General features: G+C 45.3%; 1 protein-coding gene across 1 annotated transcript in view; it reads right to left on the bottom strand.

The window, feature by feature from the left end:
* Nucleotides 1-265: 265 nt before the first annotated feature.
* Nucleotides 266-16,926, bottom strand: part of LOC143301218 (glycoprotein 3-alpha-L-fucosyltransferase A-like) — a 36,577-nt gene continuing 19,916 nt past the window's right edge. The window contains exons 3-4 of the mRNA XM_076615347.1: nt 10,670-12,591; nt 266-3,341 (exon numbers count right to left, since the gene is read on the bottom strand). Coding sequence (XP_076471462.1) covers nt 2,978-3,341; nt 10,670-11,709 — 1,404 coding nt within the window. The 5' untranslated portion in view covers nt 11,710-12,591 and the 3' untranslated portion in view covers nt 266-2,977. The remainder of the gene's footprint in view (nt 3,342-10,669; nt 12,592-16,926) is intronic.

Here is a 16,926-nt window from a genome sequence, read left to right as displayed (position 1 = left end):
CGCCATGAGAAAAAATAAAACAAGGTCCAGAAAAAAAATGAATTCATCTTCACTGTTCCATACAGATGCATTCTGATACGGTTAGCAATCGCACATGACAACATAGGTTTGCATAGGTTACGTTCTACAATACAGGAAACGAAAAATGGGAGAAGGGGGGGAGGGTGTTTGGGATTCAACCAATACGTTTGACATAGTATGGGATCAGAAATACCACGTTCACACACACACACACACACACACACACACACACACACACACTGATAGACAGAATCCTGCCCCCGTTCGGATTCGAACTGGTCATCTTCAAAGCTTTGGGCTTTCAAAGCAGAGACTGATGAGCCAATCGCACACACTGCGTGAAGCCGTCGATATATAAATATATATATATATATATATATATATATATATACTGCCCATCGCCACACAAACACTGTCCGCACAATACTCCTGGCCCTACAGAAAGCGACTGCAAGATCAATCGAAGTCGTGGAAAAGGTAACTCCGCTTCAAAAGAATTAATGATCATCCAGTGACTCTGCCAGTCACCCACAATTTTTCGGTTCTTCCTTCTTCTTTTTTTTCAACCCTCTTCTAGTTCGAGCAAACGATTGCGAGAGTGTGTGGGAGTCTGTGCCATGTGTATAAAATACAAGAACTCTTCATTAATACAAAAAAAAAACCCACATCTGGATCAGATGATTAAACCCCCCAAAATGAAAAAAAGGATGAATCTTTGCTGAAAATTATCTTGACAGAACAAAGTTTAATAATATGACAGTGAGTCTGCTCTATTGGTGTTTGTTTCAGACACTTTAGAACTACCTTTGGTGTAGACCTGTTGATGTGACTGAGGCCAAGGTTATGATTATCCTATTAGCCTGTTAGTGACTGAGGTCAGAGGCCTTTCATTCTTATGACTATAGACTCGTCGTCGCTCTTGCAAGAAACATCCAACTGCTTTCTGGACATTCAAAACTGGGACTCTACAAAAAAAGTTACAATTAAACGCCGACAAGAAACATCCAACTGCTTTCTGGACATTCAAAACTGGATGACTCTAAAAAAAAGTTACAATTGAACGCGGACAAAACTGAAGCAATAATCATATGAACTAAACAAAAACTCTTCCATCACGACTGACACAATCAGACTTGGCAGTACATCCATCCCTCTTTCCAGTTCAGTCAGGAACCTTGGCGTTGTCCTTGACAACACACTGTCCATGCAAAAATTTATCAGTCAGACATGTCAATCCTGCTACTGTCAATTGCGGCGCATCGGTTCCATCCGGAAATATCTGTCCATTGACGCAACATCTAAACTTGTCGTTTAACTCATTCTCTCTCGCCTTGACTACTGTAACTCTCTATTGCCTGGTTTGCCTGCTTCATCCATTCAGTCCCTTCAGCGCATACAAAACTCGGCTGCCCGACTCGTCCTCAGAAAGAAAAGTTCTGAGTATATCACTCCTCTTTTGCAACATCTCCACTGGCTCCCTGTTTCACACAGAATAAAGTACAAGATCAGCACTCTATGTTATAAATGTATTCACAAATCAGCCCCTTCCTATCTCTGCGGCTGCCTTCACCTCTACACTCCATCTCGCTCACTACGATCAGCTTAGGATCCACTCTGTTTACTCATACCCAGATTCAAACACTCGACTGTTGGCCGCAGTTCCTTCTCTGTCTCTGGACCTTGCAAATGGAATGAACTTCCTCTTTCGCTTCGTCAAGTCTCCACACTCAGCTCTTTCAAGTCTGGCTTTAAAACCCACCTCTTCCCAAAATAGCCTCCCTTCCCTGCCTCTCCCTTGTCTTCAGTTTCTCCAGTTTTAGAGTTATACATGCGTGTGAATGACTGGTGCGAAAGCGCTTTGATTTGTCTCTGCACAAGATTCAGCACTATATAAATACCACTATTATTATCATTGTTAGACTACCCATACTCGGTACCTAATAATTATTGACTCATCCCTACTGATCTTCCTAATCTACTTAGTGTCCACTTCTGTTTCAGGTTATTTCTGTTACTACTGACTTCTTGGGACGATCCTTCTTTGATGTCTGTTGTTGTTACCGAATTACAACCCACCGCAACCCATCCCGCAACTCCCAATTTCGTAACCGCAATTGTTTCAAAATCATCATATTGCATAGAATCTACACAGGGCGCGAGCTTCGCAACAGTCGGTCAAACGGTGTTAGTGGAGGAGGAGGAGGAGGAGGAGGAGGAGGGAGAAAAGAAGAACACATATAAATTAGCTTTCTATAATGTTCCTGAAACAAGGATCAGGTTTGAGCATCCACACTGAGGATCTGAAACATGTAATAACGATCTACATGATGTGGCCTTGATCTCCGGTTAAGATCAATCAGAAAGCGTAATTAACATGTCTCCATCACAACGAAATCGGTTCAGGCGTTCTCCAATTAACCGATCGCTGTCTACAGGAGGGCAAAATCAGTCACACACTCACACACACTATGCAAATATATACATACCTCACATCTACACAACGTGTCATGTGTCCCCATTATTATGTCCCCACCCTTCCAGTTTAGTTTAAACACACACACACACACACACACACACACACACACACACACACACACACACACACACAAAGGTTAAAGTTGGGGCATTGCAAGGAGAAGAAAAAACCAACCAACACTGATTAAAGGCACACTTCTGAAGAGATTATCACACTGTCTCTGCCTGTGTCCCGCAGCACACCACACGACACACCCTTCCGGGGCAGGACGGACTGCTCCAGCTCTTGAGACGTGCAGGACCCTGAGGTCCGACCACACCAGCCGCGCACGCCAACAGAACAGGTCTGTGGGTACCTGCGGCCCACACGGGACCAACGTTCCCATCCCGCTGACAGAACAGGCTCAAGACCGAAGTCTTCACACAACCCAAACAGAAAAAGCAAGTCTGTAATCCTCTTCGGAAAGCGGAGGTCCGTGGCCTACACGGGTAGATCCCCAATCAGGGGGTCCTTCCGCGGCCTCTGCCGCCAGTTGTCCTGGCCGATGCAGACTTCCGGTCCCCGCCACCACTTCTCCACGTCCTGGTAGTGGTAGAAGCCCCTCTGTGACACGTCGTGGGCCATGGCGCACATGCGGCACCAGAAGAACGTGTTGATGTTGTCCCACAGGCCCTTCCACAGGAAGTACTCGTTGTACAGGTTGTCGTCGGCGTCCAGCTTCTGCAGGTACTCGGCCAGCTCCTTGGGCGACTCGAAGTCGTCCACGTGGATGAAGGAGTGAGGCGGGGCGGCCCGTCTGTAGTCCTCCGGGGCGGCTCCCATCACGATGGGAATCACATCGTGCCTGAAACAGGCATCACATTACGTTAGCTAATTAGGGTTTGACATAAGTTCACAGTTGGGTCAACAGCAAAGTGAGAGCTGTATCATCAATGATTTCTCTACTGCAATGGGAAATCATTCACAGAAAGTCTTTTGTGAAGGACTATGACTCTCAAACTAGGAGGCAAAATTGCACTGGCTCTTAGTGCTGCATCTTTGGGGGCCAGTTGGCCTTTGGGAACCATCCTAACGCCGACTGTACTAAAACCCTCCAGGCCGAGAGAGTGGGGATGTAACTGGGGCAAGACACTCTCCACTACAATCAAATTCCAGTCCAGATAATAAAACAGCAGTTGCCTCTTCTGCTGTTCTGATGGTCAGAGTCTGACACGACTGACTATCATACATGTTAATTACGGTCCTGGGATGCCCTGGTCACTGATCCTTACATGCCTTGAATATGGCAATGCGATTTACATGCAATCTCTTAAAAGCTTACTTATGTTGCGTGTCTTTAAAGTGTATAAATAGCTTGTATAAATCTGCGAGCTACACCACCAGATGGCAATTTCTCCCAAGAGATGACAAAGTCGGTTCGACCGGACTTCACTGGAATCGAAAAGTCAGTACGCACCAGTTTCAGTTTCTCAAGGAGGCGTAACTGCCTTTGGACACATCCATACACTACACCACATCTGCTGGGAAGATGCCTGACCAGCAGCACAACCCAACGTGATTAATCAGGTCTTGAGTGCATGCATAATGTGTATTCGTGTACTTATCAGAGTGGATTTGCCAGAGGACCTCGGTTTTTCGTCACATCTGAACGACTAGACGCCCAGTTTGATTTTGTATTCAAACTTGGGAGAAAAGGCGAGAGCAGGATTCGAACCAAGACCCTTACGGACTCTGTATTGGCAGATGAGCGTCTTATCCGTTCTGCCACCTTCCTGGTAGTCAGTACAATGTGCCTGAAACATCCGGACGTCACTGGCACACCTGCTGAAACCGACGCCAGGTGTATGTATATTCCTAAACTGAGCTTGAAGACTTGAGTATCTAGCATCCACAGACATGTGTATAGAACATCAAAAGACCCACATTGCATACATGTGTAAGAGCACACCCATACTCTTAATACAAGCTCAAAGGACAACCCCTAATACAGACTCAAAGCAAAGCAAATATTAGCATATTATATATATTTCATATGCATGATTCATGGACTGGTCTGACTCCACTTGCTCTGTACGTATGCCTTCATGTGTATACATACTGAGTGACATGTCTCAAAAACCCTGTTATGTACTCACACAGAACTCATATTCGGGTGCCTGTAACGTTTGACTCTCAATCACCGGGTATTACAGGCTTTTTTTTTTCTTTTTTTAAAGATTCACGCCGCTGCGATTGTCTTTAAAAAAAAACATACAGGCAACATTCACTTAGTTTGAAAGAGAGGAGCGGGGATGGAGGCGGGGACATGAGGGAGCAGTAATTCAAACTTAAATAAGAGAGACTGGTAGTTTTAAGACGTGGGTGGCAAAAATAAAATAAAATAAAATAAAATAAAATAAAATTTATATATATATATATATATATATATATATATATATATATATATATTACATATACATATACATAAGATAAATAATAAATTTTTAAAAAAAGAAAAGAAAACAGACAATAGCAGACTACGGATTTCCTTCTTAAAAAAAAAAAAAAAAAAAAAATCTGCTCTTTCTCTCCACAAAGGCGCTGATGGAAACGGAACCTATCAATCAGCAAGAAGATGGAAGCCTGTGTTTAAAAAAAAAAAGGTGGAAGAAAGAGGAGGGGAGGAGTGGGTGGGTGAGAGGGGAGGCGGAGGGGAACATAAACTCATCAGCATCGTGTGGATGGTGGAAAGTCTTTTCACAGTCTTACTATGGGGCGCAATATGGACAGGCTATGAACATTACTAGGAACTAGAGTTCCATTACTTCCAAGATGCCGTTAAAGGAAAAATACAAACAAAAACATAAAACAAAAAACCAAACAAAAAAACAACAACCCAATTACGTCGCAAATTAAGGATGAAGCAGACTGACCGCCTTCTATGCGGAAGCCGTAAAACTCAAAACATACGAATGCATTTAGACTGATCCACTACCTTGGAGAATCTTCCTGGGAGGCTGTTCGATCTGTCCTGCTTTTCAAAACGATTCTCTAATCGATTTCCTTTTCTTTAATGTCTACCTTCCAGGCCCATTCTTCCTTTAAAGCTGAAGGGATGCCTTGCGCCTACGAGGAACGCGTTTAATGAAGAGGAAAAAGATCGGTTGGGTAAAAGTGATCTCTTCATTTAGTCGTTTTTAACAAAGAGCATTTCATTGTTTCTTCGTTTGTTTGTTGTTTTTGTGTGTTTTTTGTTTTGGGCTTTGGTTTTGCTGAGATAATATCGATCTCGTCATAGCAAAATCCAAATTTTAACTGGTTTCAATTTGGTTTTCATTTGTTTGTGTATTGCTTGTGTTTTTCGTTGATGTTTTGTTGTTGTTGTTGTTGTATTGGTGGATATAGATATTGATCACCGTATAAAGAAAAATTTAAAACAGGAACGTTTCACCCGTGATATTCTCTGTGTCTCTCTGCCTCTGTCTCTCTCTCTGTCTCGCTCTCTCTCTCTCTCTCTCTCTCTCTCTCTCTCACACACACACACACACACACACACACAAACACACACACACATATATATTTTTTCCCCCGACTTCACGCCCACACACACAAATATAACACCCATCACAGTGCATGCCATACACGTCTTGTAATTATACTCACTTGCAAATCTACTGTATACATATCGGTGCAGAACACTTTCAGACAAAACAACACCTGCACAATTTTCAAGGTCCAGATGTTGTTTTTTTCTAACCCTCACATAACCTCCATCTACTACATCAAACACACACAAGCTGGATTTGCTAAATTTATAGTCAAAACTAGTAAAACAAAGAGAAAAAAAAATGAAAGTAAGTTGTCAGTGGGTTCACAGTCAAAATGTTGACAACCTTAAGTGAAAGCGGCGACTAAGACGATGCATGAACTCTGTTTTATACTGAATGTTTTTGCACTCAGATTCTGAATAGTGCATTGTGGCATCGTCCATGGCGTTTGCAAAAAAACAAAACAACACCAATAAAACCACCTAAATATTCAAGGCAAAGGCAGAGCAAAATCGTCATGTTAGCGTTGTTCTGTGTTGTCAGTGACACGTTCTGGATGAGTTGTGTCTACAATCGGAACTGTTGTGTTCTGTCCAACAAGTCTTCCACTTACGCCAGTAAGGTCCTGCAAAATGTTCCAAGTTGAGAACTACTGAATCTTCCCAATTGTCCAGTGTCCATATGTGAAAGGTTCATGAGCACAAGTGCATGGGAAGTAGCCATGCGGATGCTGTGCCTTCAGACAGCAGTCAGGAAACAAGACATGTGATAAATGAAGTGGGCAATAAGTGTTCTACTTCTAGCGAAATCCATCTTCGTACCAGACCCTTTGCCTGAGACTGCGTTTCTTGTTTGCGGTTTTAGTCTGTTCCCGCTCTGAGCCGGGTTATCGGCTTTCCGTCTTGTCCTTTCTCTGTGTTTTACACTCTCAACAACTTTTTTTTCTTCTAATTTTCGGAACACAGCTGCGCGCACCCACAGTCACACACACACACACACACACACACACACACACCACACACACACATACACGCAAGCGCGCGCTCCAAGCTTTCAAGTGCTGATCTTTGCTAACGGAAATCGATAAAACCGTCGATAATACATTTCAAATGAATTTGAAATCAACCACTGGCATGAAGCTATGGTTCACTCGCCCGGTACTGGTCTAACAGGTTTTATGTCATCCACATACACGCACGTGCACACACACACATACACACACACACACAATACACACAAACACACGCGCACGCACACAGAAGTCATAGCACACGATCATAAATAGTACAAATCAAAAATGCAAACCAACAAATTCTGAAACTATCAAAACTCACTCACTCACTAATAACCATTTCAGTTCATACTGGAAAGGGATGAACTGCTGAGAATTATTCGGGAGGGGGAAAAGGTGGGTCTTCAGAGTGGATCTGAAACGTTGCCACAATCTAACTTTCGAGTCTTGTCAATGTCAACCTGCTCTGCTGTGACCTGCCCTGGCTGTGAAATCGCACACAGTGTGCGTGGCTTCAACTAGTTCAAGTCGGCATGTCACAATGCAAATATGTACATACATGTTTGTACAGACGCGTTTCGATCGATACGAAACTTCACGCCAAAGTGGACTGTGCTGACGCTGACGCACTGTGTCAAAGCAAGCGAGCGAGAGAGAAAAAAAAGCAAAAAACAAAAAAACAAAAACAAAAAAAGTTGCAGACTGCGTGTATAAGTAATAGCCCTTCATATATTATATATCATTCTATGTAATTATCAATACGTTCTGCAATACTGTTCACACACACACACACACACACACACACTGTATACATACATAGACACACCACACGCGCGGGCGCACACACAAGTATGCACACTTAACATACAAAATGCACACACAAAAATAAAAACGCACGCGCGCACGCACACACATACACACACACGCGCGCGCGCACACAACACACACTTACACACACACGTATACACAAACAGACGCATGCGCGTAAAGACACACTTATGTTACCTTATCTCAAAGTATCGTCCCAACTGATTTCACAAAGTTTGACTTATCTCCCACCCTACCCCCACCACCCCTCTCTCTCTCTCCCTCTCTCTCTCTCTCTTTAGTTGTCGCCATTCGCTCACTCCCTCAGTGTTATTGAGAGACAGCGAGGAGAGCCAGAAGAGCGAGAGAGAGAGAGAGAGCGAGAGAGAGGGAGAGAGAGGGAGAGAGGGGAGAGAGAAAAAGAGAGAGAGGGAGAGAGAGGGAGAGGGGGAGAGAGAGGGAGAGACAGAGAAAGAGGGAGAGAGAGAGGGGGGTGCGAGAGAGGGAGAGAGGGGGAGAGAGAGAGAAAGAGGGAGAGAGATAGAGAGAGAGGGGGAGAGAGAAAAAGAGAGAGATGGGGAGAGAGAGAGATGGGAAGAGAGCGAGAGAAAGAGCGAGAGAAAGAGCGAGAGAGAGAGGGGGAGAGAGAAAGAGAGAGGGAACTCGAACTCGAATAGTTTAATCAGTATAGGCCATGGCCTATGGAAAGAGAGAGGGAGAGCGAGAGAGAGAGAGAGAGAGAGAGGGAGAGAGATAGAGGGAGAGACAGCAAGAGAGAGGGGGGATAGAGGAAGAGAGAGGGAGAGAAAGAGCGAGAGAGAGAGGGGAGAGAGAGAGGGGGAAGAGAGAGGGGGGAGGTAGGGATAGAGAGAGCGAGAGAGAGAGGGAGAGAGAGGGGGGAGAGAGAGAGAGGAAGGGAGAGCGAGAGAGACAGCGCGCGCGCGAGAGAGAGAGAGATGTTGGCAGCGAGGGAGACAGGGAGACAAAGAGGGAGAGGGAGAAAATGGAGATTCCCTTTCGAGTACAGGGACCGTGGAAACTGATCAGAATGTCGATGTGCTGGACACAAAAGAATGGTCTTTTTTTTTTCAGACGGCCCCTACGACAATTCAATCAGTTCTGAAGATCTGATGAAATGAGCTTCTTCTAATGACATGCCTATGCTCAATGTTCTTGTAGATCTATCTATCTATTCTCTTTCCCTCCCTGAATGTCTGTCTGTCTGTTACAACCATAACTTTACAATAGTTCGTGTAAAATCAAGTCTTACGTATTCTGGGGGCTATTTATGGAGTCATATTCGGATCATTCCTGAAAGATACAAAAATGAATCACCTAACTTTAAAAAAAAATAATTAAAAAAAAAAAAAAAACCCACTTAAAGCGAATTTACATCATTTTTGACAATGAATCTTTCAAATTTTGACACCAATGTATCCAAACATGTAATGATGATGATTCAGTATGTAGAAATAGGTTATAAACTATACTGTCTCTTCTCCAATCTCTGTCTCTCTCCATCTCTATTTTCGTTATATCTATCTATCTATCTATCTATCTATATCTATATCTATATATATATATATATATATATATATATATATATATATATCAGACATGGAGTAATTCTATGACATGTGATTGTCTTTATCTATAATCATGTGCTATGTATGTATTTTCTAATAAGCCACATCCCCCCCCCCCACCCCTTCTTTTACCCAGCTGGCTGGATGTAATAAACTAATACTGCTTATTTATATTCCACTACCTTCTTGAAATAACGCTCCCCCCCCACCCCCACCCCCCGCGCTTAGTCAGGCCTTGAGGAAAAAAAAGGTGAATAAATAATAGATAAGCGTACATAAATAAGTAAATAAATAAATTGGAAACGCTTAAGTCCGCAAATGATGACAGACCCCACCTCTCCTTCCCTCACCACCCCTCTCTCTCATATATTAAAAAAAAAAAAAAAAAAAAAAAAAAAATATATATATATACACACACACACACATATGTATATATATATCAAAAATTTGAAGTCAATGATATTTCTATCAAAACTGTTTATTTGATAAGGTCTACCAACGTGAGGCGACATCTTTTTATAAATATCATTAATGTTGCTGTAACATTTCAAATTTTGTTGTCTTTTGGCCATTGCTTTCCAAGTGATCTCGAATGAGACGATACAGTTGCCCAACCGTTTCGTCTGGAAAGGTTTTGACTGAGTCACCAATGTTCAATAACCATGGTAAGTCTTCGTGTTCGAACTGAAAACACGCGAGCACGCAAGCACGGGGTTGGCACAGACAACCAAATGAAGGCATTGAGCTTTGAAGTTGCTGAACACTCCCGTGAATTATTGCAATAGACACATGTATACATACATGTATGTCAACATAATTTCTGTTATACGGAATAATACTAAATCTGTCCTCTCTCTCTCTCTCTCCGTCTCTCCCCCTCATGTAATGTATACGTATACATGTAAGTACGGATGCATGTATATAAATGTCTATGCATACATGTATGTATACATGTATGAATGCATATATATTTATATAAATATATATGTGTGCATATATATATATATATATATATATATATATATATATACATATATATATATATATATATATATATATATATATATATATGTATGTATGTATGTACATACGTAGGCTTATGTATACATACATAATTGCATGAAGACCTCTCTGCACATCCGGAAACAAACAACAAACCATCACGATACCCCATTCCCCCACTCCCACAACACAAAACAAAACAAAAACAAAAACAACACGTAACCTATGCTGCACTCACTTCAACCCGTTGATGAAGAACTTCTCCGAGATGTAGTCCCGGCAGTTGGAGTTCTCGAAGGCCAGGTAGAATTTGTAGTCCGTGTTGAGCATCCCGAAGCACTTGTCGCTCTGGAAACGGGGGCACTTGAGGCTCCCGCAAGCCCCGTAGATGTCCACCTGGATGTACCTGGACAGCTCCTCGGCGTACTGGCGCCGGCGGTTCCGGGCGCCACAGTTGGACACGAACCAAGCCACCTTCTTGGCCTTGCCATGGGCGTAGTTCCTCAGCGGCTTGTCGCGCCTCACCAGGCTCTCGTTGAGCGGAATGTACTTCTCGTAGGGCGCCACGATGGTGGAGTCGTGGCGGTAGGTGGCGGTCCAGTTGAAGACGTTGCGCGAGTTGGACAGGGAGGTGGAGTGGTAAGGCGACTCCAGCAGGTACATGGCCCAGATCTGGTCGCGCGGCCGGTCCGGCATGTGCGGCGGGGAGCTCTGAAAGAGGACGACGTCCGCCTCCTTCATCCTGGAGCGGTCATCGACAAGCTCGCAGGCCTGAACCGTGCACTGCTGCTCCCTGAAAAGCACCTCCCCGCGCGGGATCCGCCAGCTGCTCGTGCCCGCGTGCACCAGGATCTTCTTGACCTTGACCTTCCCGCCCCCTTTCTCCTGTTGCCGGATGTTCTCCGATACGAACTTGAGCTGCTTCGTGATGCGGTCGTCCCAGTAGTGGTGGGCGCTCGGGTACATCAGCTCGCCGGGTTCGAACTTCAACTCCGGGACCGGGTGATCGGGGGCGTCGCCTATGGCGGCGGGTTTCCCCACGGGTCTGGTGGTGACGTTGGGGGGGCCTCTCGTGGCGTGCACATGGTCGTGGATCTTCTTGCCGACGAACGTGAGCGAGGGTCGCTTCCCTTGGTTGAAGTTGTCTCCCCACGGAAGGGCGCTGTTCGCCTGGCGAGATTCTGTGTTGATGTCGGTGATGTTCAGGTTGAGATAGATGACGCACACCAGAAACACTGCCAACAACAACTGCAGTAGTTTTTTTGTGTTGAGACGCATACTTACGAAACTAACCTCAACTGATTAAACAAAAAAAAACAAAAGTTCCCTCACCAACAGTGAGTTCACACAGCTTGAAATGGTCGGGAATCGATAGTACTGCTCTTCTCCACTGGACGAAAAAAAACCCCAGCGTTTAGCAGCGATTGAAACCAGAATAAATCAAAACCTTGAAGTGGAACTCTACAGACGGTGACAAAATGTACTAACGACACAGATCACCTGTCCCTGAACAATAAAATTTCATAAACCGCCACTTGCAAAAGATCTGGGAGCTTCAGTGATTTAGCAGAGCAGCTGGAATCTTTTAAAGATGAATCAACACTGAGGTAGCCGGAACCGGAAAAAAGATTGGTCACGTGTCGATGACTTGAACCATGGGAGGAAAAAAAAAGAAAAGACCGGACACAGCAAAACAATGAACAAGAAAAAAAAAATTAAACACGTGCAAGTTACAGCTGTTGTCACCGATTCAGTAGTTCTTGCCTCACGCGAGCAACTGTTCTCGGAACTGTTCTCGCAAGTGCAGTCGTTCTTGCCTCATGCAAGCGTAGAGGTTCTCACCAGTACAGTCGTTCTTGCTTCCTGTCTGCAACGCACTGTTTCTTACAACTTCCAAAGCTATACTAAGCTGTCGCCTGTTCATCTACAGTCTCGCATCCCGCGATTCACTGCGCTTGTTTCGTCGGCGTTCTTATTTTTTCTTGCTCTGGTTCCAAGTCCTGTGCTATGGCTTACAAGTAATACCAGTGATCTTCGGCTTGGTTTATCTTTCCCCTGTCGTCTCAGCTGTCTTCATTCAACACGACCACGATGCTCGCACGTGCATCTCTGGCCACGTTCAGAACAGCGTTCTTTGTGTCTCCTGCTCACTACGCCCCCCTGCACACATACAACAGTGCTTTTAATTTCTTCTCGTGCATTAAAAAAAAATTAATTAATTAATTAAAAAATGAGGAAGAAAGTTTGGAAGGAAGAAATAGTATCCATAAGAAGGAAAAAAAAGATATTGGGTATGGTAGGAAGGAAGTAATAAACAATCAACGCTTGAACCAAACCGAAATTTTTTCAACCATTCTGACGGGCGGAACAGCCGAGTGGTTAAAGCGTCGGACTTTCAATCTGAGGGTCCCGGGTTCGAATCTGGGTAACGGTGCCTGGTGGGTAAAGGGTGGAGATTTTCCCGATCTCCCAAGTCAACATATGTGCAGACCTGCTTGTGCCTGAACCCCCTTCGTGTGTATACGCAAGCAGAAGATCAAATATCCTGTAATCCATGTCTGTGTTTGGTGGGTTAAGGAAACGAGAACATACCCAGCATGCACACCCCTGAAAACGGAGTATGGCTGCCTACATGGAGGGATAAAAACGGTCATACACGTAAAATCCCACTCGTATACACACGAGTGAACGTGGGAATTGCAGCCCATGAGCGAAGAATAAGAAGAAGAAGAAGAAGAACAAGAAGAACTATACAGGACCGAGTAGAAAGAAAAAAAAAAAAGGTTTCTGCCGAAGACGAGAAAGAGAAATCCAGTATCCAGTTTGACGAAAATAACCAAACAAAATCCGCATCGCAAAGGTCGGATAGATCTCCGTGTCTCGAACTATGCTCTAGACTCTAAAGCAAATCCACGGAGTCAAGGAATCGCCAAACCCCTCGTAAAGCCTCCAATACTCCAATGAAGCGTCAGTTATAGAGAGGTAACCCGTTCCTGTTAGTCATTCACACTTCATTAATCGGTCATGTGTTCGCGCAGTGTGTCGCTTCGACTCGACAGATGAATTCTTCGCTGGCTATTGTTCCAGGAATAGTAGCTGCTGCCTTGGCTATGATAGCAAAGTTCGTTCACACAAGAGGCTGACGTAGTTGGTGCTGCACTTTTCTCTTTCTCTCTCTCTCCCTTCCTCCCTCTCCCTTCCTCTTTCGCTCTCTCTTTCCCTCTGTCTCCCTCCCTTTCTCTCTCTCCCCCCTCTCTCTCTCCTTTCTCTCCCCCCCCCCTCTCTCTCTCTCTCTCTCTCCTCCTTTATTCAAAATATGCTTTCAAGATGATGACATCCAAGCTTATTTCTCACATTACAACCGACGAGATGTGAAATCAATGTTTAAAATAAATTATGCTCTCAAGATGATCGGATCGAAGCTGACTTCTCACATTACAACCGACACGACGTAAAATCAATCACCAAAGGCAAATGAGAACCAGGTTACAGGAGAAATATGTCAAATGAATTTATAAACTTAAGTAGAACATGTGTCTCCGACGTTATCCCGACTTCGCAAACAGAAAATGTATGATGATGATGATAATGATGCCACCACTAATGATAATAAAAACAATACCATAAAAAGCCGAAATAGGCTACAGCTACGGCTACTACTACTATTACTACTACAACTAATAATAACAACATAAAAAGCCGAAATGGGCATTTGCTACCTCACATTTTCTGAGTGTGCAAGTAATACCTCATCCTACCGGCTCTGAGTTATTGAGTCTGGAGACAGAAAAAAAAAATCTGATAAAAACTGAGTACAAAAATAATACATGTATACATGTAAATCGACCGACAAGGCAGGACATGCAGAAACAAGGTGACGATGAAGGAAGTGAGAGTGAGGGGGAGAGTGAGGGTGAGGGGGGGCGGGGTGAGAGAAAGGGGGGAGGGCAGAGAGCGGGAGGTGGAAAGAGGCGGTAGAGAGAGAGAGAGGGGGGGGGGTAGAGAGAGGCGGGGAAGGAGTGGCAAGAGAGGGTTGTAAGGAGAGAGTGGGAGAGAGAGAGGGAGAAAGAATGGAGGAGAAAAACACAGAGAGAGAGAGGGGGGGGAGACACAGAGAGAGAGAGAGGGGAGGTGAATAGCAGAAAGAGTGAGAGAGAGGGGAGGGGAAGAGCACAGAGAGAGAATGAGAGTAAAAGAGGGGAGGAGAATAGCCGAGAGAGAGAGTAAAAGAAGGTAGAAGAGCACAGACAGAGAGGAGGGAGAGAGAGAGTAAAACAGGGGAGGAGAATAGCAGAGAGAGGGAGAGAGTCACAGAGGGAAGGAGATTAGCAGAGAGAGGGAGGGGGATAGAGAAAGGCGAGGAGAATAGCAGAGAGAGAGAGAGGGGAGAAAGAGAGGGAGAGGACAGAGAAAGAGAGAGAGAGGGGGAGGAGAAAGAGGGAGAGGACAGAGAAAGAGAGAGAGAGGGGGGGAGGAGAATAGCAGAGAGAGGTGAGAGAGAAAGAGAGGGGGGGAAATAGCACAGAGAGCGGGGGGAGAGGGGGGAAGGAGAATAGCAGAGAGAGGGGACAGAGAGAGTAAGAGAGGGAAGAGAGATAAAGTTAGGCGAGGAGAATAGCAGAGAGAGAGGGGAGAGAGAGAGTAAGAGAGAGGGGAGGAAAATCGCACAGAGAGGGGGGGGGGAGATAACGAAAGAGAGGAGAAGACAGAGACACAGAGAAAGAGGGAGAGAGAGAGGGGGGGGTGAGGGAGTAAGAGAGGGTGGAGAATAGATGGTGAGAGAGGTGGGGGAAGAGAGACGGAGAGGGAGAGAGAGAGGGGGGGAGGGTGAGAGAGAGAGAGGGGGGGAGAGGGAGGGAGAAGGAGAGAGGGAGGGAGAAGGAGAGAGAGGGAGACAGAGAGGGAGACAGAGAGAGGGGGGAGGGGGGGAGGGAGGGGGGGAGAGGGAGGGGGGGGAGAGGGAGGGGGGGAGGGAGAGGAAGGGAGAGACAGAGAGAGAAAGGGGGAGGGAGGGAGAGAGAGGGGGAGAGGCAGAGGGAGGGACGGACAGAGAGAGAGAGAGAGAGGGAGGGAGGGAGAGAGAGAGAGAGAGAGACAGACAGACAGACAGACACACACACACACACACACACAGAAAGAGAGAGAGACAGAGAGAGAGAGAGAGAAGTGGGGAAAGAAAGAAAGAGAGAGACAGAGAGAGAGGGAGAGAGACAGAGAGAGGGAGGGAAAGAGAGGGAGAGAAAGACAGAGAGAGAGAGGGGGGGAGGGAGAAAAGGTCAGCGCAGAAGGTGGGTGAACAATTCACGCTGTAAACGCCCCTGGTGATAACCCAAGGATCAAATGACTGCCATGGCAGTTATTGTGTGTGTGTGTGTGTGTGTGTGTGTGTGTGTGTGTGTGTGTGTGTGTGTGTGTGTGTGTGAGTACAGTGTGTGTGTGTGTGAGTACATTGTGTGTGTGTGTGTGTGTGTGTGTGTGTGTGTGTGTGTGTGTGTGTGTGTGAGTGAGTACAGTGTGTGTGTGTGTGTGTGTGTGTGTGTGTGTACAGTGTATGTGTGTGTGTGTGTGTGTGTGTGTGTGTGTGTGTGTGTATAGTGTGTGTGTGTGTATGTGTGTGTGTGTGTGTGTGTGTGTGTGCAGGCGCGCTCAGTTTATACAATTTCAGTTTACCAAGCGAGCGAGGTCTACTGATCACATTCTATTCTCTGCGTGTGCGTGTGCATGTGCGTGCGTGTGTGTGTGTGTGCGTGTGTGTGCGCGTCTGTGTGTGTGTGTGTGTCTGTGAGTGTGTCCGTGTGCATGTATGATACATGTATGGATGGATGGATAGATGGATTGATGGACGGATAAGCACACACTCACGCAGACACGCGCGCGCGCACACACACACGCACGCACGCGCTCGGCAGAGCGAAACAAGCAGCAAATAGATTCGTACTCAGTGTCTGCAGCCACTGAGAGAACATCAACACCATTTCAATTTTCATTTCTTCTGTGTCTGATTGGTACAGGACAGAAAACGTATTCGTCTTACTTCAAGAAATGACGGGCAAATAATTATTGATTACTCAAACGGAACTCTTGCAACTTCATTACATAAGATGCACATTGTTCCATGTTGTATTGTGACTCTCTCTCTCTCTCTCTCTGTCTCTCTCTCTCTGTCTCTGTCTCTCTCTCAATCTCATCCTTTTCGTCTTCCTTATCGTGGAGAACAAAATGCTGCCCAGATCCCCGAAAAAAAACAACACCAACCCACAAAGCCAAAACACCCCCGGAATACATAAATTTTGCACGCGGTCAGCTGTTTCGTGCCGATTGGAGTGAGTGGCTGACTGAGTTAAAGGACAGCGTGTGTGTGTGTGTGTGTGTGTGTGTGTGTGTGTGTGTGTGTGTGTGTGCGAGTATGCGTGTGTGTGTGTGTGTGTGTGTTTGTGCGTGCGCGCGAGCGAGCGAGCGAGTGCGTGTACCATGCACACGGGCGCACTTGCATGC

The sequence above is a fragment of the Babylonia areolata genome, chromosome 27 (assembly GCF_041734735.1).
Source record: "Babylonia areolata isolate BAREFJ2019XMU chromosome 27, ASM4173473v1, whole genome shotgun sequence".
NCBI lineage: Eukaryota > Metazoa > Mollusca > Gastropoda > Neogastropoda > Buccinidae > Babylonia > Babylonia areolata.
Note: the sequence above shows the minus strand (reverse complement) of the source record. Positions and strands in the feature narration are given on the sequence as shown.